This window comes from Hyperolius riggenbachi, chromosome 3 (genome assembly GCF_040937935.1).
Source record: "Hyperolius riggenbachi isolate aHypRig1 chromosome 3, aHypRig1.pri, whole genome shotgun sequence".
NCBI lineage: Eukaryota > Metazoa > Chordata > Amphibia > Anura > Hyperoliidae > Hyperolius > Hyperolius riggenbachi.
Genome location: NC_090648.1, coordinates 324965969 through 324978140, shown reverse-complemented (window position 1 = coordinate 324978140; position 12172 = coordinate 324965969). Strand labels below are relative to the sequence as shown.

Below are 12172 nucleotides of genomic sequence, written 5' to 3'. Positions count from 1 at the left end.
AAATAGAGTGCACCTGTGTGTAATCTAATGTCAGTACAAATACAGCTGCTCTGTGACGGCCTCAGAGGTTGTCTTAGAGAATATTGGGAGCAACAACACCATGAAGTCCAAAGAACATACCAGACCGGTCAGGGATAAAGTTATTGAGAAATTTAAAGCAAGCTTAGGCTACAAAAAGATTTCCAAAGCCTTGAACATCCCACGGAGCACTGTTCAAGCGATCATTCAGAAATGGAAGGAGTATGGCACAACTGTAAACCTACCAAGACAAGGCCGTTCACCTAAACTTACAGGGCGAACAAGGAGAGCGCTGGTCAGAAATACAGTCAAGAGGCCCATGGTGACTCTGGATGAGCTGCAGAGATCTACAGCTCAGGTGGGGGAATCTGTCTATAGGACAACGATTAGTCGTGCACTGCATAAAGTTGGCCTTTATGGAAGAATGGCAAGAAGAAAGCCATTGTTACCATTAAAGCATAAGAAGTCCAGTTTGCAGTTTGCCACAAGCCATGTGGGGGACACAGCAAACATGTGGAAGAAGGTGCTCTGGTCAGATGAGACCAAAATGTAACTTTTTGGCCAAAATGCAAAACGCTATGTGAGGCGGAAAACTAACACGGCACATCACTCTGAACACACCATCCCCACTGTCAAATATGGTGGTGACAGCATCATGCTCTGGGGGTGCTTCTCTTCAGCAGGGACAGGGAAGCTGGTCAGAGCTGATGGGAAGATGGGTGGAGCCAAATACAATCTTGGAAGAAAACCTCTTGGAGTCTGCAAAAGACTTGAGACTGAGGTTCACCTTTCAACAGGACAACGACCCTAAACATAAAGCCAGGGCAACAATGGAATGGTTTAAAACAAAACATATCCATGTGTTAGAATGGCCCAGTCAAAGTCCAGATCTAAATCCAATCGAGAATCTGTGGCAAGATCTGAAAACTGCTGTTCACAAACGCTGTCCATCTAATCTAAGACTGAGCTGGAGCTGTTTTGCAAAGAAGAATGGGCAAGGATTTCAGTCTCTAGATGTGCAAAGCTGGTAGAGACATACGCTAAAAGACAGTCAGCTGTAATTGCAGCAAACGGTGGTTCTACAAAATATTGACTCAGGGGTCTGAATAATTACGCATACCCCACTTTGCAGTTATTTATTTGTAAAAAATGTTTGGAATCATGTATGATTTTCGTTCCACTTCTCACGTGTACACCACTTTGTGTTAGTCTTTCACATGGAATTTTAATAAAATTGATTCATATTTCTGGCAGTAATGTGACAAAATGTGGAAAACTTCAAGGGGGCCGAATACTTTTGCAAGCCACTGTATGTAGGTATGACCACACCAAGTTAGGGACAGGATATGTTCACATAAAAGAGTGCTGTTCGCAATGGTGACCGTAAACAAGCGGTTTCAGCACACTTCACTGAGATGCATCATAATGTGCCACAATTAAAAGCTTATATTATAGATGGGGTCCCTAGCACGTGGAGGGGGACACATAACAGGACTAATGAGTTACTTAAGAGAAAGTCACCACGGTCCCACTGTTCAGGCACTGTAGCAGCACATCCAAAGCGTGCAGTGTGGGGCTGTCACACGTGTCGACCGTGCAGTGTGGGGCTGTCACGTGTCGACCGGTTTCACCGGACACGCTGGTTTTCTCAAGACTTGACTTTCACGCCGACTGGGACTTCATTTACCTTATTAAGGCAGCCAAGAGTACAACATGGAGCTCTGATAACCGCAAGGCGAGACGTCGCCAGAGTGGTTAAGCAAGGTCTGTTTATAATTTACTGGAAGCATCCAGCGATTCCACTGCGAAAGGATGGCAAATATGGTGAGACCGTTCTAATTGTTTTTTGGCTCTGTTATACTCATGGCTTTATACAAAAAGGCACAGTTGGCAGCAAATGGACAATAATTCATGAATCCTACACCAGCTAAGGCAGTTTATATGCTGATTTGTGCATTATAGCAGAATAGGCACATAGTACATGGACTTTTGCAAGTTCTGGATCATCGTCATTTTTCGTTGATATTCAACCAGTATTTTACTGATATATATTGATACACTTCTTTTGATGGACATATTTGCATGGATGATTTTCATCAGAGGCCTCAGACCAGGTGTTTAGGCGAGTATGTTCGCCTTTTTTCAATATTACAGTGCGCACTGTGGGACTCTCACTGGTAGTACCCTATTAGAGGGCATTTTATAATGGGGGTTTGTAGGTGTGTTTTATATGTATGAATAATAAAAGTTATTTTTTATATGGCAGTTATCCGTGCTGTGGCATCATTTTTGTAGATTTTGAACCCTGTATTTCATCCCTTTATTACAATCAATTTTGCAAGGACTAGTTTTAGTCCATGACTAAAATTATGAGAGGCAGCAGATCCGCCGGATATCCAGGTAACTGGTATTGTTTAAAAGGGAATAAATATGGCAGCCTCCATATCCCTCTCACTTCAGTTGTCTTTTAAAATTCCTAAGCGTTGGCAGTTAAGAGATGCATTTCATGCAATATACTTTTAATCAACAAGATTGTAATATGCAAATTAAAGGAGTCGGAGTCGAGGAGTCAGTGGAATCCTAACCTGAGGAGTAGGGGAGTCTGTGGATTTTTGTACCGACTCCACAGCCCTGGAAGGAAGAGCACTGCTCCAAATAATTTTGTCTTTCATTTTAGCCAATCTAAATTTATATTGTCTGTGATTTGAAAATATTGTTGTAGCCTGAATCTGTCTGAGAAGACTACAGTCTACAGTACAGGAAGTAGACATTAGACATCCGACTTGAGATTAGGCAATAAAAGAGTTTCTACACAGACAGGCAAGTTCTGCAACAGACTGAGTGCCTACACAGTTCTAGGAAAACGTGTGTCTAGGATAACAGTTTTAAGGCAGACAACTCAGCAGTTTTTCTAAAATATGTAAAAAAGGACAGACAGCAGACTTCCTGCCAAATACATTCTAGGGTGAAATATGACTAAGTGTAATGAATCAAGACAGAAAATTATAAAGCTATGAGAATTCATGAAGTAAAAATGTAACATTTAAATTTACAAAAAAAGGAAACAGTGACACCTACTGTTCAATTACGTGTGTTACAATACTGATGACTAAAAGTATTAATAAATCTAGTCTTCAGAAAAGAGACTCAGAGATGGAGTAAGTCGAATTTTTTTACTTACCCGTGGCTTCCTCCAGCCCCATAAGCATGGATGCGTCCCTCGCCGTCCTCCCGCAATCCACCGTTTAGCGTCAATCATCCCCTATAACTGGCTTAGTCGTGTGAGTCCGAGTCTACTGCGCATGTGCGGGATGTCCACGCATGCGCAGAAGACCCAGACTGGACCAAACTGAGCCAGTTACCGGGGATGATTGCAGACGAACGGAGGACGGCGAGGGACAGATCCGTGCTTATAGGGCTGGAAGAAGTCCCGGGTAAGTAAGAAATCTTTGACTTACTCCATATCTGAGTCTCTTTAAACTTTAATGTTTTAAGTGAACCCAAGGTGAGAGGGATATGGAGGCTGCCATATTTATTTCCTTTTAAGCAATACCAGTTTCCTGGCTATCCTGCTGATCCTTTACCACTACTTTTAGCCATAGACACTGAACAAGCATGCAGATCTGGTGTTTCTGACAGGGCTGTGGAATCGGTACAAAAATCATCCGACTCCGACTCCTTAGTTTTTGAAACCACCGACTCCAACTCCCCAAAATGGCTCCGACTCCTTAGTCTTATACTTACCAGGGCTGTGAATTTGTTACAAAAATCATCAGACTCCGACTCCTCGGTTTAAGAAACAACCGGCCCCAACTCCAGGTACCCAAAATTGAGCCGACTCCAATTCCACAGCCCTGGTTTCTTTCTGACAATATTGTCAGAGCTAAGATTAGCTGCATGCCTGCTTCTAGTGTAATTCAGACACTACTGCAGCCAAATAGATCAGCAGGGCTGCCAGGCAACTGGTATTATTTAAAAGGAAATAAATATGGCAGCCTCCATTTCATTTTCACCTCAGGTTCACTTTAAGGGTGACACCACTTCTTTGCCAACTTATGAGATTGAAAATGCATGCTTCTGAAATGTTAGGAGATTTCTTCCTCAGGTGCTTATATTGAGTTCAATGTTAAAAGAACAACCTTTATACATTTAGCCATAAAAGCAAAACAGGGCTGTGGAGTCGGTACAAAAATCTTCCAACTCCGACTCATCAGTTTATGAAACCACGACTCCGAGTACACAAAATAGCCTCGAATCCTCAACTCCGACTCCTTAGTCTAATACTTAACAGGGCTGTGGATTTTGTACAAAAATCATCCAACTCCAACTCCCGACTACGACTCCTTAGTTTATGAAATCAACGACTGACTCCAACTCCGAGTGCCCAAAATTGCCCCGACTCAAACTCCACAGCCCTGAAGCAAAACATACAGATTATCCTGCTAATACAGATCAATTCATTAAATGTTGTCAAGCATTTTTAATGACATATATAAGGACATATGCATTGACTACAGAAACTAGATCTCACAATTTAATCAATAAAGCAAAGTAAAAAATGATTTCAACCAAGCAGAAATGACTCCTGAGGACTAAAGTAAACCTGTGCAAACATTATCCAGGTTGCTATCTTAGGGCTGTTACATTTCTGACTTCAATGTAATTTGTAGTTGTCTGAAAATGTTTCTTGTATGTGAGAAAGACATCGGCCTGAGTCATAAATCATGCCCACCTCTTCCTGACTCGTGAATCTGCTTCTGCCAACTGTCACCATATCTGTCATGTGATAATTGGGTAACAGGTCTTTAGATAATCTAGAACCGTTTCCCTGGTGAAAGATAAAACTACAGCACAGGGGCTCCTATGGGGAAAGTATGGGTGTCTGTCACCCATAGAAACTAGTCATATTCAAATTAGCACTGTAAAAAAATGACAGTAGGAAGCTGGAATAGCAATTCACAGGAACCAGCAGATGTTCTCACATACACAGAGGAACGCAAACTTCAGCAGGATACACTTCCTGTACTCTTACCCATAAGCAATTGAATACATGAATTAGAAACTCTACAAACCTCAATTCATTATTATTACCAATTAGAGGCTTGCTTTAACTGAACTGTCTATGACACATTCATTTCTAAATGGTTTCTACTGAAACTGAAAGGTCCCTGTACTAGTCGATTAAAAGTCCCTGTACTAGTCTATTAAAAATGAGTAAATTAAAGCCGCTTGTGGAAAGGGCCCTAAGGTCTCTTTTCCACAGGCAGTTGATAGGCAGTGAAATGCCTCTCAAACTTTCAAAACTGCTTGCTGCTGCCCGGTAACTGCTTGCTGAACACAAAGTTTAACTGCCCGTGGAAATTAGCCCTTGAGGTGGCCACATACCAACCATTTTTTAAATATCTGTTCAATTCAAGAATAGCAATCAATTTTTCTGACTGATTGTAACAACTGAAAAACCTGACCAATCTACCACACACCTCTGTTCAATTTTTCCCCAATCATGAATAAAATAATTGAAAGGTCAGAAAAAAATTGATTGGAACTGTACATCAAGTAATTGCCAATCCATCACACACCATACAAATCTTGATAAAGCTGGTCTGAAATTTCCAACATGTTTTATCTCCAAAAATAAAAAAAAAATGGGAAATTCGATCGGATTTGACAGAAAAAGAAAATCTCAGGTCAACCGATCAAAAGGATTGAATTGGTGAAAAATTGGATCTTTTCATTGTATAGTGTGTGGCCAGCTGTCAGCAATACTATCTCAGAAAAAAGCAAAACCACATATATAAGTAGATACATACTTGATCTACTTACATAACATGTATTGCACTGTCCATGTTTTGATTTTAGTAATTTTTATACTGTTAAAAAAAAAGAAAATCCTTCTTAGCATTTCCCATTTTAACTGTCGCTATATTGAAGCCAATCCTGATGTAATTTCCTCCTTTACTCTCCTCTGCCTGATTGTGTATGCATTGCCCGCCCCTCTCTATAGAAAGTGTATTGTCTCCGCATGAGAAATATTGGCCAATCAGAGAGGAACAGAGGTGTGGGAGGGGAAAACAGGAGGGAAAGAGGCTCCAGAGAATCAGGCTGCATTAGTTACGTTTGAGGGGAAAGTAGAGAAGCAAAAAAAAAGACAACCCAGCATGCCCTGCAACTTCCTTTGTGTGTACCAAATAAAAGTCAAAAACTGTTGAATGATCATTTATCAACAAGAAAAGTAAGTGATTTTAACTTTTGGATTGCCTGGTTAGCGTCCTTATTACTTGTTTACCAGACAAAAATAAATACGACAGTTACACTTTAAGGCCTCTTTTCCACGGGCAGTTGATAGGCAGTGAAATGTCTCTCAAACTTTCACAACTGCTTGGAGCTGCCCAACAACTGTGCACTGCTGCCTGGTAACTGCTTGCTGAGCACACAAGTTCAACTGTCAGTGGAAAAGAAGCCTATGACCTCTTTTCTATGGGCAGCTGATAAGCAGTGAAATGCCTCTCAAACTCTTATAACTGCTTGGAAATAAGCCCTAGGGCCTCTTTTCCACAGGCAGCTGAACTTACCAGGCAGAAGTGAGCAGTTACCAGGCAGCAGCAAGCAGTTGTAAGAGTTTGAGAGGCATTTCACTGCCTATCAACAGTCCATGGAAAAGAGGCCTTAGAAAAGTATTTTGCACAGAGCAGTGTGTTGATGGGGTGTTAGGTACACACAGTAAACATTCATCACCCATAACAATCTTTCCAGATTGTCTCATATGACCGTTTAGCATGTAAAAAAAAAAAAAAAAGTAAAAATGGGTGTCTCAGACATCAATCCCTTTGTAATGCTGCAGGTACTGCAATCGGATATCCTAGGTAGGAGGTCAAATTAAGCTTGCTAATGCACCTTGGGGTTCAAAGTTCAATTTTGTTTTCCTTTTTTTGGTAAAATCGCAGTTTAGAGAAAAGAAGGCAATGCCAATTCACACAACAGTAAACATTTTACTTTCAGAGCAAGTACTGGAACTTTACATATTTGTCATTTTTCTTGAACTACCGTACTTCTATCTCTGCAGACATTTTTGAGGTGCACAAGCATTACCTGGATAGAATGTTCAGTGCTTGTATGGAGGTGTGAAGATCGGGGAAATATGTCATTCAAATGAGGTGGTGCTTCAGGGCACAGCCTCTTCTGCTGCAGTTTCACTATTTCCCTATTGTTAAACTTGTCAAAATTTGTTCTCCAAACCAGAACCTGAAAACATCAAAATAAAACATGGATATGAAAAGTTTACAACCAGCAGAAAACCTCTGACTACCTTACTGTGGGAACATAAGTAAATACACACTGCATAATGTACATACATTTTGCAACTATGAAAGGAAAAGTTGATAAGAGGTTGAAGCAGCATCATACCGGCCTCATTCACAGAGGTGTGTTGCAGTGTAATGACCGGTTTGTTAATGTGGCTTACAGCACCACCTATGCGTCATTCACAGTGTGTCAGTAGTGTTGCATGCAGTGCGTTACCAATAAACGTACGCATATAAGGTACAGTGAAGCATACTTTTCATTGCCGGTGTGCTTCACTGTATGGCGAGAAAATTTTACTTTAAAAGAGAATCCAAGGTGGTATAGGATTAAATAGATAAATACTCGCCTAAGAAGAGGCAAGCCTCTGGATCCTCAAGAGGCTTTCCATGTCCTCCAGCCCACCGGCGCAGCCCGGGACCCTGCTGAAGTACATGCTCCTGTTCATGCACGACCATACTGTGCGAGTACGTCTGTGTCTGCGCATTAAGCTGAACCTGCTCGATCCAGACTATGGCTGTGCAAGTACAGCTGTGCCAGCGCCCCAAGCCGAACCCACTTGATCCATAGGCTTGGATACTTCTTAGGTATCTAATAGTTTCCTTTATTCCACCTCAAGTAGACATGAAGGGTCTATTTCCACTACACACAGATTGGATGCAGAAAAACTGACTCAAATGAATGCCTATGGGCCTGTTTCCACTAAACACGATTTTTCTGATGCAGATTTTCCCATAGGCATTCACTGGAGTTTTTCTGCGTCCATTCTGCGTGTAGTGGAAACAGTCCCTTAATTCACTTTATTTAAAGGGCTACAGTTACATGCAGGGACAGCTCAGGAAGGGACACACACACACACACACACACACACTGGGACTAAGTAGTGAAAGGGGATGAAAAGTCCAAATGAAAAATATGGCACCTTCTTCCATGTGTTTTCTGCTGCTCTGAACCAATGGGCCGCTGCAGTAAAGCTAGACATTAGTTAGCCCCCTATTTAATAAGTCTGGAAGGCGGTACGAAGCTAAGCGATTTAGCAAATCTTAAATAGAATATTTCTTAAAACATACTGGCCTATATTCACTTTTTCTCCCGAGTTTTCACCTAGGTGATATTTTCACAACTTGTCATAAAATGCTTTTTAAGTCACCAGCCAGCAAGAAAATACTCAAAATAAATTTGATAGTACCTTTTCACCAACATTTGGGTACTTTTTCATTTGTAAAATGCTGAAAATGTGGTAACGCCGATAGTGGTATAGCATGGCTTTCCATGCCAGTTCACGGAGGCTGTCTCCGTGAACAGCCGGAGAGTCGCCGATCGCGGCTCGCCAGCGAACTGTAAACAGGTGGGGAAGAAATCCCCACTGTTTACATCACACGGCGCTGCTGCGCAGCAGCGCCGTGACGTAGATCGTCGATCCCCGGCCTCTGATTGGCCGGGGATCGCCGGCATATGATAGGCTGAAGCCTATCCTTCAATGCGCAGGACGGATATCCGTCCTGCGCAGCCCATGGAGGGAGAGGGAGGTAAGGGGAAGGAGGGAGCGCCGAAAACGCTGCGGAGGGGGGCTTTGAAGAGCTCCCCCCCCCCCGCAGATCACAAACAGCCGGCGGCGATCAGACCCCCCCCAGCAGGACATCCCCCTAGTGGGGAAAAAAGGGGGGGGGGAAGTCTGATCGCCAAGGCTCAATCCTGATCAGTGCTGCGGGCTGGAGAGCCCACGCAGCACCGAAAACTGCAGAAAGCCCTGGTCCTTAAGTGGTTAAAGAGCTGATGAAAATTATCTCCTCGTAGAAAAGTCAGGTGAAAAAAATAATTGCATATGGGCCACTGTCCCGTATGCAATTCACTTTTTCATCTGAGTTATCTCCTACGAGATCATTTTTGTCTTCTCTTTAACCACTTAAGGACCAGGGCTTTCTGCAGTGATCGGTGCTGCGTGGGCTCTCCAGCCCGCAGCACCGATCAGGATTGAGACTTGGCGATCAGACTTCCCCCCTTTTTTCTCCACTAGGGGGATGTCCTGCTGGGGGGGGTCTGATCGCCGCCGGCTGTTTGTGATCTGCGGTGGGGGCTCTTCAAAGCCCCCCTCCGCAGCGTTTTCCGCGCTCCCTGTCTTCCCGTCCCTCCCTCTCCCTCCATGGGCTGCGCAGGTCGGATATCCATCCTGCGCATTGAAGGATAGGCTTCAGCCTATCATATGCCGGCGATCCCCGGCCAATCAGAGGCCGGGGATCGCCGATCTACGTCATGGCGCTGCCGTATGATGTAAACAGCGGGGATTTCTTCCCCGCGTGTTTACATTTTGCCGGCGAGCCGCGATCGGCGGCTCTCCGGCTGTTCACGGCCATTTCCATGGTTAAGACCTGCTGACGCCTATCAGCCTTCAGTCGTTTTCCACCTTACGCATCCGAGCAATTTTCACCTCCCTTTCATTCACCAATAACTTTATCACTAATTATCACAATGAATTGATTTATATCTTGTTTTTTCCACAACCAATTAGGCTTTATTTGGGTGGTACATTTTGCTAAGAATTATTTTTTCTAAATGCATTTTATACGGGAATATTAACAAAAAATTGAAAAAAATTAATTTTTTTTCAGTTTTCGGCCATTATAGCTTTAAAATAATACATGCTACCATAATTAAAATGTATGTATTTTATCTGCCCATTTGTCCCGGTTATTACACCATTTAAATTATGTCCCTATCAAAATGTATGGCGCCAATATTTTATTTGGAAATAAAGGTGCATTTTTTCAGTTTTGCGTCCATCACTATTTATAAGCTTAAAATTTAAAAAATGTTCGTAATATACCCTCCTCACATGCATATTAAAAAAAAGTTCAGACCCTTAGGCAACTATTTATGTTTTTTTTTAATTGTAATTTTTTTTTTATAAAAAAATTTATTTGGGTAATTTTTGGTGCAGGAGGTAAACATTTAATTTTAAAGGTAATAATGTGTGTTTATTTCATAAAAAAAAAAAATGTATGTAGATGTAGTTATACTATTTGGCCACAGTCACATTTTTTTTTAGTCCTGGAAGCGAGCATTCTCACTTCCAGGAAGTATAAGGAGAACAGGAAACTTTTATTTTTCCTTCAGGAAAGATCACAGCTTCTCAAAGAAGCTGTCGGTCTTTCTATCAGAAACTTCGATCAATGAATGGGAACTATGTTCCCATTCATTGATCTCCGGGCTAACAGGGGGCGGCACCAGAGCACGCAGCAGCCATTTGGACGTGACAGTCACGTCCAAAAGGCTGAAATGGTTAAAATAACTTTTCAGGATTTTACAATTGAAAAAAGTACCAAAAAGTGGGGAGAAAAGTTCTAACAAAACGTTCACGCTTTTCTTGCTTGCTGGTGGTTTAAAAGGCGTCTTATCACAAGGTGTGAAAATATTACCTAGGAGAAAACTCAGGAGGAAAGTGAATTGCATATGGGCCGCTGTCTACTGTACTATTAAAGTTGCAGAACTTTGAAAGCCCAACTTAAGTTATATTATAGGGAGGATAGCTAAAAGATAAGGGATATTGCAGTGATTGCAACTGCACCCTCCTGGATGCATCAATACTGCTTTTTTTCTTATCCAGGCTATCCTAGGTTTAGTACAAAAAAACAAAAGTGCAGATGTGCGTATGCTACTGCAATAGGACAACCGCTATTTTGCTAAAGATGCCCACTAATTCTAAAATCTTGATTGTACAATCTTACCAAATCTAAGTAGTAGAAGGGTATACTGAGTGAATAAACTTGGATGGATACTTTAGGTAATCCCTCATATTACATCAAAGTGGTAAGATTGTGCAGTCAACCTCAACTCCTCAGCAATTCCCACTATGTTCTGATTTGACTTAAGCCTTGTACACACGTTAGATAAAAGAAGTTTGATCGTTTCGGAAGACAATCATTGTAAAAAAATATAGCTATCCGATCTACCTGATCCAATTGGCTGATCAATTCGGATGACTATTGGGCAGATATCATGCAGCCGGTGGGTGTGTACAAATCGTTCAAACATTGTTGCAGAGCATGTGTGCATGTTGTGTGAAATGTCACTTCTGCTTGCATGCGCAGTTTTCAAACATATCTTGAAATGTTGGTGTGGGTGAATGTTGTTTAAACTACTTGTTGTTTCTTTTTGCCAGGTGTTGTCGTTTGAATTACGTTGCTCATTTTTGCATGCACCAACTCTATTGTGTGTATGGACATTAACCACTTCTCAACTGAGGGGTTTTACCCCTTCAGCATCCGGAGCAATTTTCACCTTTCAGCGCTCCTTCCATTCATTCGTCTATAACTTTATCATTACTTATCGCAATGAAATAAACTATTATCTTGTTTTTTTTGCCACCAATTAGGCTTTCTTTAGGTGGGACATTATGCCAAGAATTATTTTATTCTAAATGTGTTTTAATGGTAAAATAGGGAAAAAAAATGTGGGGAAAATTTTTTTTTTTCAGATTTCGCCCATTATAGTTTTTAAATAATGCATGCTACTGTAATTAAAATCCATGAAATGTATTTGCCCATTTGTCCTGGTTATTACACCTTTTAAATTATGTCCCTATCAAAAATGTTTGGCGCCAATATTTTATTTGGAAATAAAGGTGCATTTTTTTCAGTTTTGCGTTCATACCTAATTACAAGCCCATAGTTTATAAAGTAACAGTGTTATACCCTCTTGACATAAATATTTAAAGAGTTCAGTCCCTAAGGTAACTATTTATGTATTTTATTGTAATTTTTTTTTTTAATTACAACAAAAATTGGGGAGTGTGGGAGGCAATGAGTTAATTTAGAATGTAAAACTATGTATTTATATATGAAAAATGCTTCTGGAT

The 12172-nt window shown here is 41.3% G+C and overlaps 1 protein-coding gene across 6 annotated transcripts in view; it reads right to left on the bottom strand.

The window, feature by feature from the left end:
- The window catches only part of POC1B (POC1 centriolar protein B), a 218447-nt gene that overhangs the window by 166843 nt on the left and 39432 nt on the right, over window positions 1-12172 (bottom strand). For all 6 annotated transcript variants that reach the window (XM_068276831.1, XM_068276827.1, XM_068276829.1 and 3 more), the window contains one exon: window positions 7108-7260. In XM_068276831.1, the coding sequence (XP_068132932.1) occupies window positions 7108-7260 (153 nt within the window). The remainder of the gene's footprint in view (window positions 1-7107; window positions 7261-12172) is intronic.